At 35.1% G+C, this 18,845-nt stretch overlaps 1 protein-coding gene across 1 annotated transcript in view; it reads right to left on the bottom strand.

The window, feature by feature from the left end:
* Positions 1-18,845, bottom strand: part of LOC128644350 (protein FRA10AC1) — a gene marked incomplete at its 3' end in the record, with an annotated part of 238,489 nt that overhangs the window by 118,392 nt on the left and 101,252 nt on the right. The window contains 2 exon segments of the mRNA XM_053697004.1: positions 5,372-5,455; positions 14,152-14,228. Coding sequence (XP_053552979.1) covers positions 5,372-5,455; positions 14,152-14,228 — 161 coding nt within the window.

Raw genomic sequence — 18,845 nt, forward strand, 5'->3', positions numbered from 1 at the left:
TGAACTGCAGACATGTGCCTTAAGGAATCTACACACATATTTTAAATGAAAAAAATATTCTTATAGGAATGTGGCTTGGTAATCTAAGATGGCAGACCTGACCAACTGGGATCACCTGAGCAGGCATATTTTCCATTGAGAATGATGGTAACCATCTCCCTCTCCACTTTTGAATTTATAATTTAATCTAATTGAAATGATAATTTAATGAAAATGGTGAACACTTGCTCCACTAGCTACAATTAGGTTTTTGACAATGGATATTAAGTTCAGGTCCTGTAATATACCCTCACCCCCATAAAGCAGAAAGGAACTATAGCAACTGTGACCACCTAATTCAATCATATGCATAAGGAACAAAATAACAAGATAAGCTAGCCCCTCTCTCTCTACCCCTCAATACACAGGTGGGCATTCTCCTTTTTAAAATGAACTGTCCCATGTCCTTACAGCTGCCAAGCGATTTTCTGAACAATGTCATAAAACGCACAGCATTGATCCTATTTCTGGGGTCTGCACACTCTAAAGAAGCTTTTATTTCCCCATCATCATAAAAATATATTATAGGAGCCATCATTTGAAAGACAGAGGTCCATTCCAACACACTCAGTATTGATTGGGTGTTAGTCTTTCTGGACAACAGAGAACAATTAAAATCTAAAGCGCCAGTACAGGCAAAATATACCCAAGAAAAAGAGAGCATGCAATTTAGTGTTTATATAAAAAATAATTTATTCTTCAACAAATGTCACAAAAAGAACCTAAAAATAAAAATATGTATAACATGAAATGAAAATCTCCTAGGTATAAATTAAACCTTATACAAGAATTCAGACAATAAAATATGTGATTGGCCAATCTCTATTAAAATGTGAGTAATCTATAAAAGCATTTACACAAGGAAAATTACACATATATTGTAGGTTACTAATGTAAGCAACTAGAACTGTATGTTTCAGAATATCAAGCAATTTGTAACACAATATCTATCATCAAATTATCTACTGATAATCTAAGAGTATGTGCGCTAAGTGCATAAACCAAATAGCTTCCGTTAAATATGGCTAAGTCAGCATATCAGTAAAATGTCCACAAAGGTGCAGATGAATATGAGTGATTTACTGGTATCCGTGATTCCTTTAGTGTAGCACAGTGTTTTTTAGTGCTGTAATGGATCCACTAGAAACTACAGGTACCTGTTTAAGTGATCCTTTTAAGTTCAGCTCTTAGAATGGAATGAGCTGTCTTCTTTGTCCGATGTCACCTTTTAGAAGAAAATGCCTCCAAAATAAGACAAGCAGTGTAACTGTTTTTGCTGATCTTGAAGCCGCGCTGTAAACCCCAGCTACAAACACTTCTGTCTCTTGCTCAGTTCTCGCCTATACCGGTTAGGGAGCTGATTAGCTTAGTATTATGGGAGTGTCTGGTTTGAGCTGTGGGGTGCCGGCTCTACAGCTGATCCTTTCTTTTCTTCCTCTTGATGCACACTAGGAGATCCGCAACGCGTTTCCGCTGAAATTACTTCAGCCTTTGTCAAGCTTGATCTCCTTTGAATCCTATGGCTTTAAATAGCCCTCCTTCCATTTCAATTGGTTAGGAATTTCAGCCAATGTGTGTCTAATTGGCTCAGAAATGTTTGTTAAACATTTATAAACATTATATTTCTTGAATTTATGTATATTCAGATATTGTATATTTGGTAAGTTCTAATAATTAGTCATAAACATGTATTTCTCTGAGATTTAAAATTGAATGATTGTATAAGATTATGAGAGATATTTTCAACAAACGTTGATAAAAGAACTAAGATGAGAAAAAAAACAAAACTTAATTTTGTTAAACTAAACATTTAAGATATTGAGGTTGGAATTAGTCATAAACAAGTATCTCTCTGAAAACTAAAATTTTTGATTAATTATATAAGATTGTAAGAGATATTTTCAACAAACGTTGATACAAGATCAAAGATGATAAAAAAAACAAAAAACGTTTATTTTTGAAAAACTAGTCTCAATTGTAGAGATATTTAGGTTGGAATTCAGAGATGTCCTTGGTAAGGACTAAATGCTACACAATGATAAAATTTGAAAAAAAGTTTTTAAAAGAGGATTGGGATAATTTCACTAATGTAATACAGTTTATACTGATTTGTATATAACTTTTCTCTAGAATTTCCAGCTTCTATTTTTATAGAAGGTACTAAATTTTGATATAATTTTAAATATATTTTGATTTTATTTAGGTTTTTAAGAAGCAGTTCAGGTTAAAATCTAAGTTTAACCCTTTAGGCTTAAGGGTTTGTAATTCAAATATCCATTTGGCTTCTTTTTGCAGGAGTGCATCGGATAAATTACCACCCCTCTTTTTTTCTTTTAATTTAGTTATCGCTGTGAAGTTAAAATATTTCAAATTGTTATTGCAACACATCCTAAAATGTTTCGCGATAGGTAGATCTTTATTGCGTTCCTTTTCAGAATTTTCTATGGAGTTTAGGTGTTCCCTAATTCTTTCCCTTAGTGTTCTCTCTGTCTCTCCTACATACTGTTTTTCACATTTTTTGCATGTAATAAGATAGATAACGTTCGTGTCCATACACCTGATCGTTTCCTTAATTTTATAATCTTTCTTTGTTATGTTTGATTTAAAGCTTTTTGTTTTAATTGAATGTTTACATGCTTTGCATGATATGCATGGGTAAAACCCTTGTAGTTTTTCACCTAAGATCCCTCTTATAGTATTGTTATTTTTATGTTTAAAAGTTGGTGCAAGTTTGCGAAAAACTACAAGGGTTTTACCCATGCATATCATGCAAAGCATGTAAACATTCAATTAAAACAAAAAGCTTTAAATCAAACATAACAAAGAAAGATTATAAAATTAAGGAAACGATCAGGTGTATGGACACGAACGTTATCTATCTTATTACATGCAAAAAATGTGAAAAACAGTATGTAGGAGAGACAGAGAGAACACTAAGGGAAAGAATTAGGGAACACCTAAACTCCATAGAAAATTCTGAAAAGGAACGCAATAAAGATCTACCTATCGCGAAACATTTTAGGATGTGTTGCAATAACAATTTGAAATATTTTAACTTCACAGCGATAACTAAATTAAAAGAAAAAAAGAGGGGTGGTAATTTATCCGATGCACTCCTGCAAAAAGAAGCCAAATGGATATTTGAATTACAAACCCTAAAGCCTAAAGGGTTAAACTTAGATTTTAACCTGAACTGCTTCTTAAAAACCTAAATAAAATCAAAATATATTTAAAATTATATCAAAATTTAGTACCTTCTATAAAAATAGAAGCTGGAAATTCTAGAGAAAAGTTATATACAAATCAGTATAAACTGTATTACATTAGTGAAATTATCCCAATCCTCTTTTAAAAACTTTTTTTCAAATTTTATCATTGTGTAGCATTTAGTCCTTACCAAGGACATCTCTGAATTCCAACCTAAATATCTCTACAATTGAGACTAGTTTTTCAAAAATAAACGTTTTTTTTTTTTTTTTTTATCATCTTTGATATTGTATCAACGTTTGTTGAAAATATCTCTTACAATCTTATATAATTAATCAAAAATTTTAGTTTTCAGAGAGATACTTTTTTATGACTAATTCAAACCTAAATATCTTAAATGTTTAGTTTAACAAAATTAAGTTTTTTTTTTTTTTTTTCATCTTAGTTCTTTTATCAACGTTTGTTGAAAATATCTCTCATAATCTTATACAATCATTCAATTTTAAATCTCAGAGAAATACAAGTTTTTTGACTAATTATTAGAACTTACCAAATATACAATATCTGAATATACATAAATTCAAGAAATATAATGTTTATAAATGTTTAACAAACATTTCTGAGCCAATTAGACACACATTGGCTGAAGCCAATTAGACACACATTGGCTGAAATTCCTAACCAATTGAAATGGAAGGAGGGCTATTTAAAGCCATAGGATTCAAAGGAGATCAAGCTTGACAAAGGCTGAAGTAATTTCAGCGGAAACGCGTTGCGGATCTCCTAGTGTGCATCAAGAGGAAGAAAAGAAAGGATCAGCTGTAGAGCCGGCACCCCACAGCTCAAACCAGACACTCCCATAATACTAAGCTAATCAGCTCCCTAACCGGTATAGACGAGAACTGAGCAAGAGACAGAAGTGTTTGTAGCTGGGGTTTACAGCGCGGCTTCAAGATCAGCAAAAACAGTTACACTGCTTGTCTTATTTTGGAGGCATTTTCTTCTAAAAGGTGACATCGGACAAAGAAGACAGCTCATTCCATTCTAAGAGCTGAACTTAAAAGGATCACTTAAACAGGTACCTGTAGTTTCTAGTGGATCCATTAGAGCACTAAAAAACACTGTGCTACACTAAAGGAATCACGGATACCAGTAAATCACTCATATTCATCTGCACCTTTGTGGACATTTTACTGATATGCTGACTTAGCCATATTTAACGGAAGCTATTTGGTTTATGCACTTAGCGCACATACTCTTAGATTATCAGTAGATAATTTGATGATAGATATTGTGTTACAAATTGCTTGATATTCTGAAACATACAGTTCTAGTTGCTTACATTAGTAACCTACAATATATGTGTAATTTTCCTTGTGTAAATGCTTTTATAGATTACTCACATTTTAATAGAGATTGGCCAATCACATATTTTATTGTCTGAATTCTTGTATAAGGTTTAATTTATACCTAGGAGATTTTCATTTCATGTTATACATATTTTTATTTTTAGGTTCTTTTTGTGACATTTGTTGAAGAATAAATTATTTTTTATATAAACACTAAATTGCATGCTCTCTTTTTCTTGGGTATATTTTGCCTGTACTGGCGCTTTAGATTTTAATTGTTCTCTGTTGTCCTTTCCCCTGGGGATTTAGGAGAAATATCCCCTTAAAGCATATATACCCTAACCTTTGCGCAGTCTGTATAACCTTTTGTAGATTATGTTAGTCTTTCTGGTCAATAGTTACTGAGTTTATGTTTTGATTTTCAAGAATTTCCTCAACTTCTGACGTCTTTTAGTCGTATTCTGTAACTGTTTTGCGAGTCATAAATTGACTAGGGATTACAGTTTTTTTTTATTATTCTACTTATTATGTCTCCTATGTCAGTAGATCTGAAAGTGCAAAATCTATACGAGGGTTAATAATACTGGTATAATTTTATACATTGTGACGACACATTGTTTTGTAACCCAGGTTTACTTTGTCATACTAAAATCATTTGATAAAACTGAACATATAAAAATGATTCTTATCAATCACAAACATGCCATTCCTTAAAACCAATACTGCTTATTTTATTGTGTAGACATTTTTTTTTTATCGTGGGTGGTACTATTTACCATGTCATATCTTCATCTTCTTCCTCCTCCCATAGAAATCTGTGATTTTCCTTAATGATGTCAAAGTCTGTCTTCTTATTTGCTCTACAAACACAACAAATACAAAAACAGAACATCAGCACAATGTCTTAATACACACACACAAAAGCATTATTATAATCATGAACACATTTCAGAGACAACATTTTCAATGTTACTATAAGCAATAGGACGCTGGCATCACATACAAATACACAACGCTTTACAACGTTTTTGAGAACATAAAGTACAATTGATTCAACATGGCTGTGGGTTAAAAATGTAACTCATGTCCTGACAAATTGCTTGCAATGGCTGTTATATCCTGTAAAGACTTCACTAAAAATCTAAAGCTCACATTCCCATATCTTGTACAGATTAGGAAATCGACGTTGAAACCAGAATCACAAGAGATATGTTTCCACTGAACATGGATTTCTGGCAAGCAGCCATGTTACTAGAATTATTGTTTTATCAATAAACCACATCCACAGCAAATGACTCTCAGAAGGACAGGGCAACCTGCGTTAAGATTTTTTTAGTCACATATATTCCATTGTGTGCTGGGTTAAGTAGACTAACCATAAAGTGTAGAGAATGCGTAGTAATTTATAAATTCATTTAATTTATATGGATGTTTTAATTTGTATTTAGACACAATGTCATACAAATTTGCCATCATTGGAATTATTCATCCAAATATAATTTGTTTTCTATATCAGAGAAATAAGATACCCATTTATTCTACTATATTACATTGTGGCTCAAGGTTATAGTTTTTCCCTTGCAACCTGTGGGCAAGGGTTCAAATCCGGATAAATTCACATATGTATTATTTTTTAAAAGTCTTCTTTTTTATATAAGAAAGATATTAAGTTTTTACTTTGAACCTGTGGACAAGTAGAATATGAAATAGTTTGCATAAAATATAAAAAAAAAAAAAGGATGTCTTTAAAGGGACACTGAGCCCAAATTTTTCCTTTCATGATTCAGATAGAGCATGCAATTTTAAACAACTTTATAATTTACTCCTATTATCAATTTTTCTTCTTTCTCTTGCTTTCTTTATTTGAAAAAGAAGGCATCTAAGCTATTTTTTTTGGTTCCGAACTATGGAAAGCACTTGTTTATTGGTAGGTGAATTTACCCACCAATCAGCAAGAACAACATAGTGTGTACACCAAAAATGGGCCGGCATCTAAACTTACATTCTTGTATTTCAAATAAAGATACCAAGAGAATGAAAATAATTTGATAATAGGAGTAAATTAGAAAGTTGCTTAAAATTGTCCCTTTAAGTCTACTTTGTAACAATGTTTCTAAAAAAGGTGAATAAATAATATATATCTTTAAAAAGATGTTAACTGATTAGTAACATGGAAAAATGTGCCTTTACTTAAAACGTCTTCAGATATACTGTATATCCAATTATACAGAAAGGAAATCGTTAACAAAATGGATCAATGAAACATTATCAAGTGTTTAAAAGGACTACATTTCGGGATCATCCGTGAAAAGGTTAAGCGGATTTGGTGAAACATACATCAATGAGAATATGAGGTGGTACTCAAAATAGGTTTTGGACACTCGTAACTCTTGGAGGTCCCTAAGGATTCTGCGCAGTCCACTAAGTATCTATTTTAACACTGTCCCCACTTTATGAGACTGAGAATCCACTACTCGTACTGTCCCCACTTTATGAGACTGAGAATCCACTACTCGTACTGTCCCCACTTTATGAGACTGAGAATCCACTACTCGTACTGTCCCCTCTTTATGAGACTGAGAATCCACTACTCATACTGTCCCCACTTTATGAGACTGAGAATCCACTACTCGTACTGTCCCCACTTTATGAGACTGAGAATCCACTACTCGTACTGTCCCCTCTTTATGAGACTGAGAATCCACTACTCGTACTGTCCCCACTTTATGAGACTGAGAATCCACTACTCCTACTGTCCCCACTTTATGAGACTGAGAATCCACTACTCGTACTGTCCCCAATTTATGAGACTGAGAATCCACTACTCGTACTGTCCCCACTTTATGAGACTGAGAATCCACTACTCGTACTGTCCCCTCTTTATGAGACTGAGAATCCACTACTCATACTGTCCCCTCTTTATGAGACTGAGAATCCACTACTGTTCTATACGTTTTTATTTTGATTGTATGTAATAAATAACCTTTTTATTCACGAGGGAAGTAATTCTGATTGACACAGAAAAAAAAAAAAACATCTTTACCACATGCTGTCAATACCAAGAGCTGGCTTTTCAGCTCCCAAGTTTCCAATATGGATGGATGCAAAGGAATTTACAATGCATAAAGGGACATACTCCAAAGTTTGCTGACTGATAACATATATCCTTTAAAATATACAGTGTACACTAATAATACTGTGTATTGTTATATTGACACAATAAAATGTTGTAGTTGTTTACACTGAAGTTACACATTATTTTATTGTTATATTAATATGGCACCGGCATTAAAGAAGGAATATATTTTGTGTTCATTGTATTTCTAACCCCATCATTTAAAGTGTTTTTGACAAATGAATCTTCTAAGGACTGTTGATGACAAACAAGGCTTATGGCCTAACAAAGACACATAAAAGGGACTTAATTGCTGTACTTTTTGCTTGCGAGTGCTTTAAAACCAGACTTATTGTAACCAATAAATTGATTTCTTAAAATTCAAAGTTGAGTCATATCAGAACTGGGTAGATGCACTCCAAAAATCTGATGGAATAAGAATCTCCATTGTTACATATACCCCTCCCTCTTCCTGCACGAGGTCACACGTAGCCAAGCAATAAACTATTTGGAAAGAGAGAGAAGAAAGACCCTGTAACAACGACAGACATAAATAAAAACATGTAATCCATGCAGAAGGGGGAACTCACTATGGTTTTACTTCAAGTGTAAAGGAACACTTTTTTTTTTTATTTATTTATTCATTTTTATTATCATTATTTAGCAGCATGGTACAAAAGGATGTCATTGTTGATACAAAAGTTTAAACAGAAACAAAAGAGGGAGAAACCATCAGTCTCCAAAAGAAAGGAGAACGAACTCCCCGTATAGTAAAATTAAATAGTAGAGCTAGACTGTCCGTGATAAGTCCATTTGAAAACAGTAGCCCCACTCCATATAAATGCATGGTGATTGACAATGACACCAATGTACAAAACATAACTCAAACAACAACAAAACTATGCCGAAATTTCTTAATTTAAGACCACTTTGTATATATTCTACACATCTAGTGGTATCCCTCGACTTTGTATTTAACTATCAAAAGGAACACTTTTTATAGAACCATAACTGTACTGGTGAGTCAGTACCAAAGATGAATTATATGTAGGAAAGAGTGTGTACAAAAACCTCTACCTATGTCTGATGAGGCTCTGTGTGAAAGACCTTTCTATGGAAATCCATTGGAAACGTGGCGCATGAGATCGTCAAGCCCTGTCTCCCATATATACGTAGGCCAAGCACTCTGATCAAAATAAATTTGGGGAAGATTATTTTGTGAAGATTATTGATAGAAATCCCTCCTTGCAAGAGCCTGAAAACTCTGGATAACTGGAAGTGCCAGCACATAATAATGATGTTTTCCTAGAAAAAAACAAAAGCACTACAAGCATAACACAGCTTTAAGTGACTGTACAACATCTCACCCATGTAGAGGATTACTTTACCTGGGAGCCATAAGCTTGTGTTAGTCATCTGCATACACAATGTTATGACTAATTCATAATCACATAATGATGGGAAACAAAATGGTGCCAACATGATCTAAATGAAAATTTCAAGCACCATTCCACTACGTCCTTACTGCAGTTACTGGAAACATTAATACAAATAAAAGCAGATTAATAACATTTAGTAAGACCCTACAAAGAAACTGTATACCTTTCTTTGCAGAAATTATATCTAATCTCAAAACTGGAGGCACACATACATATAGACCCATTATACCAATTACCAAAAAAAGGCAGGGGACAGCACTGATAATCAGCAGCCAGGAAAACCTCTAACAGTATCTTGCATGCATGTGCAAAATCATTCTGTATGATGAACATAACTGGATACCACTCAGAGTAAGCCAAAGCACTTAAAAGGGACAGTAGACACCTTGTAATTACATGACAATTATTTTGTGTTGATATAGAAAAACATATTAACATAGTCTAAAGTTTTTTTTTTTTTTAAATTAACATCCTTTTTATAGCAATTATTTTTCAATAAACTCCACTCACAATTTGCCTCTCAAGTGTTTGAGCATGCCATTGGCAAAATTACAGTCAGGGCCCCAACAATGTTAAAGGGATATTCAAACCCTTTTTTTGCCCCTCCTAAGGGGCATTGTCAAGAATTTGTTTTTACTCCTTTTAAGGGTGTGCCTGGAGTAGAGAGACGCTGTACTTAGAGGGGTCAATCCCTCTTTCTTTATTTCTTCTTCCATCAGTGCTAGTTACAAAGTCAGCTTTCCTAACTTCAAATATTTAGAAACTGCTCTGGTTTCTGGGAGATGTTTCTAACTACTCTAATGGTCAGATGATATCTGGCCACCATTACAGTAAAGTGTGGGAAACATGCTTTTGTACACCTTAAAGGGACAGTATACTGTAAAAAATGTTTTCCCTTAATGTGTTTAATATTACTGCAGAGTAACAATTTATGAAAATCTGCTTTTTAAGATTTATTTGTATATATTAAAGATCAGATTTTTGTGTTTTGAAGCCACAACCTAATAAAATGGGTTGAGATTGTAGGTATTATCAGATCTCATTACTTTATCACATTGTGTACAAACACATGCTTCTTTATCTTATATGTGTCTGTAATACAAAAATCATTAATTGGAGAGAACAATGGAAAATTAACTTTGTACTACCTTATCTCTTCTATACCCCACTGGAAGTGTAATTTCTTCTGCTGGCTGTGTTTACAAAGCTTATCTATAGCTTGTACCTGAGGCCACAACCTTTCAGAAAAGGTGTACATACCACATGCTAAATCAACTATTTCAAATGCCAATATAAGGGTAAAGGAAATACTTGTAAACAATTTAATAAACCTCCAGCAGGTAAAGTGGATCATTGGGAACAAATTAAAGGGGAGACCTTTTTTGAGTAAACTGTCCCTTTAAGCTTAATTAAATATTTAAAGATTTCTAAAGCTTGCAGATTAGCTGGAGTGAATGGGAACTACTTTTGTCTAGCACTCATTGTCTATGTGTCTTGGAAGAGTTTGTCCTCTAAGTAGATGTGGAGGAAGTCTTTTGGTTCTTAGACTAATGAAAAAAGCAAAAACCTCTAGTGGACTTAACCCTGATAAGACTCTGTTTTTAGAAACTGTGTCTCCAGACCATGACAATACTCCTCTAGACAAAACAACTACTGCAGCACTTTTAAAACTGATGCAAAATCATTTGTACAGCGGTCTGTGGTCCTGACCATTTTCAAGGGACTCTGAATTTCTTCCAGGGATGCTTCCTTTGCAATGAGATTGGCTAGGTTGTCCCACCAGAACGCAGTACCCTGCTGCCACACTGAAAGCTGGTCTAAACATAAGGATCATCTGTGAAAGCCTTCAAGCCTTCTGTACAGAGGTGCTTTTCTCTGAATGAATTGTGGTCTGCCTGGTAAGTGTGGAAGTTTCCTCATCCACCATGTGGTTGGTCTCCCATACCTCCATTTTTGCAGAGGGAAGCAGGAACATGTTCTTAAACTTGGCGGAGGGAACCCCTGGTTTGTTCTATTCCTTTGTGATCAAATCAAACTAAATCAGGCACTAGGAATGTAGACAGCTGTCTTAAAGAATTTGTCAATATTTTTTACTACTTGATTATCTGTAATAAATGGATCCTCAACTTTCAAAGCTAGTAAAACTTCCACCAACAAAGTGTGTATATCCTCAAGCCTGAAATTAGAGGACACATCTTCTGCTATTTCTTTAGCAGTGGGGTCCTGAGTTTCTGAGAATTTTCCTTAAGAAGAGGAAATTTAAGATTCCAATGTGCCCCTCTTCTCTGCAGGGTACTTAGATGAGCTGAAGGCCTGGGACAGTTCACCCTCTGCCAAATGTCCACGCTTAACTGCTGGAGGCATGACCATCCACAACTCAGTAGAAAGCGGAGTGGATATATTCTTTAATTTTAGGGGATTGTTCCATAGAGCTCCCTAGGGAACGGTTCTGATGGAAGTTAATCCATGACCGTTCTGCTGTAGGGGCAGCGCTGCAGGACCCTGTCTAGGATTAGATATACACTCACATGTTACACATAGCTGAGTGGGTGGACACACCAAAACATCCTTATAACACAAACATAACTGAGAAGGGGTTCAATTATCTTTTGTTTGCCTTTCCAGGGGGCAGTGTATTGTCCAGAGACTTCAGCTGTGACAGTTTGATGCATTTTAATAAGTATAGGCTAGTAAAGATGAAACAAGTATCTATGGTAGATAGCCGCACAGAATACAATTAGAAGTCACACAAAGGTTTAACCCATAGTGGGAACACAAAGTTGGAACACTGCAAAACTGAAGTCCCTATGTGGGATCACATACAATGAGTACTGTTTCTTTAAGCCCCAACAGTATAATAAAAATGCTTATTTTTATATAAAAAGTAGCTGGACGCTATAATGGGCTAATATGACATTTGGCAAGATCTGATAAGTTTTAATGAGCTTATGTCCTCCACCATTCTAGGAGACAGATCACTGCTGAGGAAAATAGGTAGGGAGAAGAAGCATGAAGGAGAGGGTGCGCTGCACTGACACCAAGATGTTAACCCTGCTGGGCCTGAGAGGAATAGGTGATTATAGGACTAAATTTAGCTTAGATTTGCCAAATTTTAAACCTGAGAGGTGAACAAGCTCCCAGTAGAAGAGCCCTTGCTCCCATCCCAGTAGATGTGCCCTTGCTCCCATTAGATGTGCCCTTGCTCCCATCCCAGTAGAAGAGCCCTTGCATCCAGTAGATGTGCCCTTGCTTCCAGTAGAAGAGCCCTTGCTCCCAGTAGATGTGCCCTTGCAAAACAGTGAAAGCACAGGGCCAAGGAGCAGCACACTGTGGACCAGGGGATTGGAAGACAAGTCCATGTTTCACCTGGGAGGCTAGCGGCATCTCCGCACTATGAGAAGATAATCATTGCCTGGCTGAAACTCGTGTCTTCACCTCTGTCCTTCCTAGGCATTCTGAGGGGGGGGGGGGGGAATGACTACTTCTGAATTCACCTGGCAGAACAAAATGACTAAGTTATACAGGGGAGTGGGTATATTGGATGTTTTGTCTCCTCCTAGTGGACTGGAGTTTAATCCCACATGTGTCTTGTGGACTCTCACAATCCTATGAAAGAAAACAATTTTCTTTAAACCTGCAACTGTATGAAAAGTAAATAAAGTAAATAATTTTACTTTAGCCAAACAATGAATATACTTTTGCTGCTTGATCACTAAATACACCTCTTTTTTTTTTTTTTTTTTTTTAAAAGAAGGAAGGAAATTTGAAAAAAACATTTTTTCTTTGTGTGTCAGTATCCAAATTTTTACCAACGGCTAAAATTGAAGTCAATATTAAACTAAAATGACATTAGATATTTTAATGCCTGTTGAACAAATTTTCCTTAAATCAATTTATGTTAAATAATGCAATTAATTTGTGCTTTGAATAGTTTAAAGGGATATGAAATAATGCTCCTTTAGTAAACAAATATATGCTACATCAAAGTAAACATAAAAAGAATCAGATTGTGTTAAAAAAAAAACACCAACCAACTTACTTGTTTTCTTGCAAAAATGAGCACTTACAAATTCTTAGTATAGCCACTACCTATAGTGATATAAGGAAACTGAAATGCTAAGAACTTGAGTTGCATTCTGCCTCTTCTGAGCATATGCAAGAAACTGACTTTCAGTTTTATTAGAATTTGCTGAACAGTAAGCCAGTTCAAGTTACTCTAGAAGATTAATTACCTCACACTATATATGCCTTCCTGTAGAGACCCCAGCCCCTTATGTGACAGTATGTAATGGATCTTGCACAAATTACGTTATACAAAATAATAAAAGGAAAAACCATTTTAAAATGTTAAATAATACATATTGCAATTATTTATATTAAGTATGACCCGCTGCGTAGTGCTTTTCTTTTTTACAACAATGAAACAGACTGTTTTATATCCCTTTAAAAGAACTTGAAACCAAATTATTTTTTTTCATGATTCAGATAGAGCATACAATTTTAAAAACTTTTCAATTTACGTATATTATTAAATTTGCTTTGTTCTTTTTCTAGGTTTTATTGAAGAGTAAGCTAAGGAGCAGCAATACTGGGAGCTAACTTAACACATCTGGTAAAACCAATGACAAGAGTCATTTGTGTGCAGCCACCAATCACCAGCTAGCTCACAGCAATTCACCTAGTTTATCTAGGTATGCTCTTCAACAAAGAAAATCAAAAGAACAAATTTGATTTGAGAATAAAAGTAAATTGGAAAATTGTTTGAAATGGTGTGCTCTGAATCATGAAAGTTTACTTTGAGTAACAATCACAAATAACAGAAAAGGCTTTCTGTGAAGGACACTGAATGCGTTATATGTTTCTGGGCACAGTCCCTGGTGAGCAGCAATATTTTATCATCAATACTGAAATATTTCATATTATATAAGTCCTTGTAACAATGTTTTCTTTCTTTTTTTGCACCTGTAATTGTACAATACACATTGTAAATCAAGATACTTACTTTGAAAGTTTGAAATCTTCTACCTTTCCACCATAATACAGTATATAATCATTGACAAATTTCTGATGTCTGGCAAACTGAAAATTTGAAGGTTAAAGAAGTTTAATAACAATACAAAGCTTATTTTATGGTTAGCTATTTATATGAATTTGTGCTACAATTACCAAATTCTATAGAGGGTGAATCATCCTATATTATAAAAGACAAGTGTTTGTCTGAAGCCGTCATGCGCAGTTCAGACAAACACTTGGCCTTAGACAGCAGCTGATCGCACGCGCACCCACCCGACTTCGCACGCGCCACCCCCTGCAGATGAAACCAGCAGAGCGAGGACCGGGCAAAGAGCACAGCTGATCGCACGCGCACCCCTGCAGGAGAGAGAGAGAGAGAGAGGAGAGAGAGAGAGGAGAGAGAGAGAGAGAGAGAGAGGAGAGAGAGGAGAGAGAGAGGAGAGAGAGAGAGAGAGAGAGAGAAGAGAGAGAAGAGAGAGAAGAGAGAGGAGAGAGAGGAGAGAGAGGAGAGAGAGGAGAGAGAGGAGAGAGAGGAGAGAGAGGAGAGAGAGAAGAGAGAGAAGAGAGAGAAGAGAGAGAAGAGAGAGAAGAGAGAGAAGAGAGAGAAGAGAGAGAGAGAGAGAGAGAGAGAGAGAGAATTAAATATAACACAACACGGCCCGTGTGAACGGGCTTTAGGACTAGTATTAAATAATGCTGCATTTTCACGTATACGCTACCAAATGTCAGAGACTCATTATAAAAACAATTATTAATAGCGAGAGGCCATGAATCATGACCTACAGAAATAAAATTGTTTGTTTTAAAGTGATAAGTCAAAATGAAACAGTCACAATTCAGATTGAACACGCAACTTTAAACAACGTTCCAATTTACTTCTATTATCAAATTTGTTTTGTTCGCCTGCTATCCATTGTTGACGAGTAAACCTAGGTAGGCTGAAAAGAGCTTAGGACCATGTACGTGTCTTTAAAAATCTATGGGAGCAGAGTTTGGAAATATGTATAACACTGCTATCAATAATGTTGCAAACACTGCTGTCACATGGCTAAAGACACATGCACACTCCTGAGCTCACCTTGGATTACTCTTTAACAAAGGATACCAAGAGAACTACGTTAGAAAGAAAGAGGTTAAGTGGTTCGCAAGTCGTACCCCTGCACATATACTAATCTGCTCCCATAAAACAGAAAAAAACGAGACAAGAATACACAAAAATAGAGTGTATACGTGCGCTAAACAGCTAAGGGGTTGTTATTGTAATAGTAGGTTAATCATCTATATTCAATTAAAAAACCTTTTATATTATTAATAAATGGTATGAACGATCAGAAGGATGTATAGTACAAAATGTGTATTTTTTTATTACTTGCCAAAAAAAATATCATAAAAGTAGTATACAAATATACCATACACCCAAAATATAATAAAAAATATTCTCACATATGACCGGTCATCTAGGATAAAACCCTGATTTATAACAACATTAAAACAATGTTAAACAGTTTCCACCTTATACATCACAATGTAGCACTTAAGTGGCACTTTTGTAGCACTTTAATGACGCTTTGCAGTATTTGTGGTTAATGCAAGAGCAAATTCATTTGCCTTTTTACAATGTGCGCTTATGTGTGTTCGTAAACGTCCTTATTTGACATAAGGTATTTGAAGAATCCTTGATATAAATACACTTTTTATTTACACTTTTTAGAGTCATTTGATGGGGATACAATTGAATTATCTTTGTTTGAAATGTCATTTACAAGTGTTAGTCCAAGCAGTTATGTGGACGGACATATGGAGTTTAAACTCTTGCGGTCTTACTTCTAAAATCCTCCAGTTACAAGTCCAGTTGTATTATATTGGAATTTTGGATTATTCGAAGAGAATTGTCCCAAAAGTCTACCACACTATACGGGCTGCTACACCTCTATGTGCCTACCTAATCCAGTTGGTTACTTGCCGTTTGTTTTAGCAGGGCACAGGTGTCTGTACAACTCCGTGTAGTTGGTTTTCCGGGTTGGTGACGTCACTCACTGCATACGCTACTAAAACAAGTAGTTCTGTGGCGGTAAGCATATCCTTACTCGGCGCAGAGTCTAGTTGGTTCCAGTTTTGAGAAATGTAGTCCCTTTTAGGATCCGTACCAATCCTTCAAATGGGCTTTATGACTTCAACGTCAGCAACTTCTTATATTACCATCAACGCGTTTTGCTGATTTACACGGCTTTATCAAGATGGTTATGGGTAGTTTTCGGTTTCCTTATAAGTGTATGTCTGATCAACCAATCACTGATCAGACCTACTATTACAATAACAACCCCTTAGCTGTTTAGCGCACATATACACTTTTTTTGTGTATACCAAGAGAACTAAGCACATTTGATAATGGAAGTAAATGGAAGTAAATGGGAAAGTTGTTTAAAACTGCATGTTCTATCCAATCAAGCTTGATTTTGACTTCACTGGCCCTTTAAAATTTCTTATAACAAAAAGGTACGAAAATGCTGCTATCAGAGTTACTTTGGATATGTGACGTTGTTGTTATCACAAGGAAATTTACAAATGTAAAATTATTTTTTCCAACTTAAAGCCAAGAGGCTCATATGAGACACCCTAAAGTATTTTTTCTGGCACTTCACTCCTCTAGAGTCTAGAAAATTGAATGTTCATGAACCAGTGAGATATTTTTCAGCATTTTTAATCTTGAAATGGCAATATCCCAGCTCATCTACTGACCGATTTGTATTATATATATGGAGATGGGCCTATCTAGTTCATTTTTCTTTTTTATGCTCGTTCTGAGTATATGAGATTATATTAAAGGGATACTAAACCCACATTTGTTCTCTCATGATTCAGATAGAACATGCCATTTTAAGCAACTTTCTGATTTACTCCTATTTTCAAAGCAAGAATGTAAAGCTTAGGATTCAGCCCATTTTAGGTTTAGCACCCTGGATAGCGCTTGCTTATTGGTCACTACATTCAGCCAACCAATAAGTAAGCGTAACCCCGGCTCTGAACCAAAAAGGAACCGTCTCCTAAGCTTTACATTCCTGCTTTTAAATAATAGCAAGAGAACAAAGAAAAATTGATAATAGGAGTAAATTAGAAAGTTGCTTAACATTGCATGCTCTATCTGAATCATGAAAGAAAAAAAATTGGATTTAGTGTCCCTTTAACAATAGTGTCTAAATAGTTTGTTCATAATGACACGGGAGATGGGTTTGCCAAATTGTCTTGAGAAGTTGCCTTATTTAGACCATTTATTTCTACTTACAAATATTTGTGTATTTTAACATTTGTATAATTCTATCTAAAAAAAGTTTTTCAATAGAAAGAATGTTAACTGCAATATCTCTTTTCATGCAGCATGAGCATAAGATAGAATATTATGGCTATAAGGAACATAGTTTTGCCTACAGCTGCTCTAAAATTATCCTTTTAAAGTTTCAGCATTTAAAAAAACAGCTCATTTGTTTTTTATATAATTAAATGCACATCATATATTTGTTCTCATCTTAAAGGGACATGAAACTCAATTTTTTTTCTTTCATTTTTTTTCAGATAGAACATACAGTTTTAGACAACTTTTCAGTTTACTTTTATTTTCAAATTTTGCTTCATTCACTTTGTTTCAATGCACTGCTGGGAGATAGCGGAACACATCAGCAAGCCAATTATTTAGAGGTATGTTTGTACAGCCACGAATAAGCAGCTAGCTCCCAGCTCCTAAGCCTACCTAGGTATGCTTTTCAACAATAGATACCAAGAGAACAAACCAAATTAGATGTAAATAGGAAAGTTGTTTAAAAATGTATATTCTATCTGAATCATGTAAGAACATTTTTGAGTGTAATGTCCCTTTAAATCATGCCCGATACTTATTAGTAATACACTTAAAGTGAAGGTAAACGATAGGTTTCATCAAAGTGCCATTAAAGAGATTTTGTCCAGAAATGTTAGTGTACCCTTTTTTTTTACTATTATTCTTGCCTGTCAAGTGTACTTTTTCATCTCGTTACTAAAATGACTGCTGCGCTCCCTCTTTAGACCCCCTCGCTAGTCCGGTTTTTAATTCCAAACCCTCTGTACAATCAACCAATCAAGAGCGATGTCAGTTGACTCGCTGTTTTCTATGAAAAAGCCAGAACAGAACACCATGAATGCGCTTCACAGCTCCAATTTCCTTACAATCTAACATGCATGAATCGCACACACATGCGCGGTAAGAGTGTGGGGGGGCATACCACATTGACCCTATAGTAAACATTGAATTAGGGCTGCAACTAACGATTATTTTCATAATCGATTAATTGGCCGATTATTTTTTTGATTAATCGACTAATCAGATAAAAAAAACAAAATTTATGCTTACCTAATAAATTTATTTCTCTTGTGGTGTATCCAGTCCACGGATCATCCATTACTTGTGGGATATTCTCCTTCCCAACAGGAAGCTGCAAGAGGATCACCCACAACAGAGCTGTCTATATAGCTAGTCCCCTAACTGCCACCTCCAGTCATTCGACCGAAGACAAGCAAAAGAAAGGAGAAACTATAGGGTGCAGTGGTGACTGTAGTTTAAAAATAAAAAACACCTGCCTTAAAATGACAGGGCGGGCCATGGACTGGATACACCACAAGAGAAATAAATTTATCAGGTAAGCATAAATTTTG

Source organism: Bombina bombina, unplaced genomic scaffold (genome assembly GCF_027579735.1).
Source record: "Bombina bombina isolate aBomBom1 unplaced genomic scaffold, aBomBom1.pri scaffold_442, whole genome shotgun sequence".
NCBI lineage: Eukaryota > Metazoa > Chordata > Amphibia > Anura > Bombinatoridae > Bombina > Bombina bombina.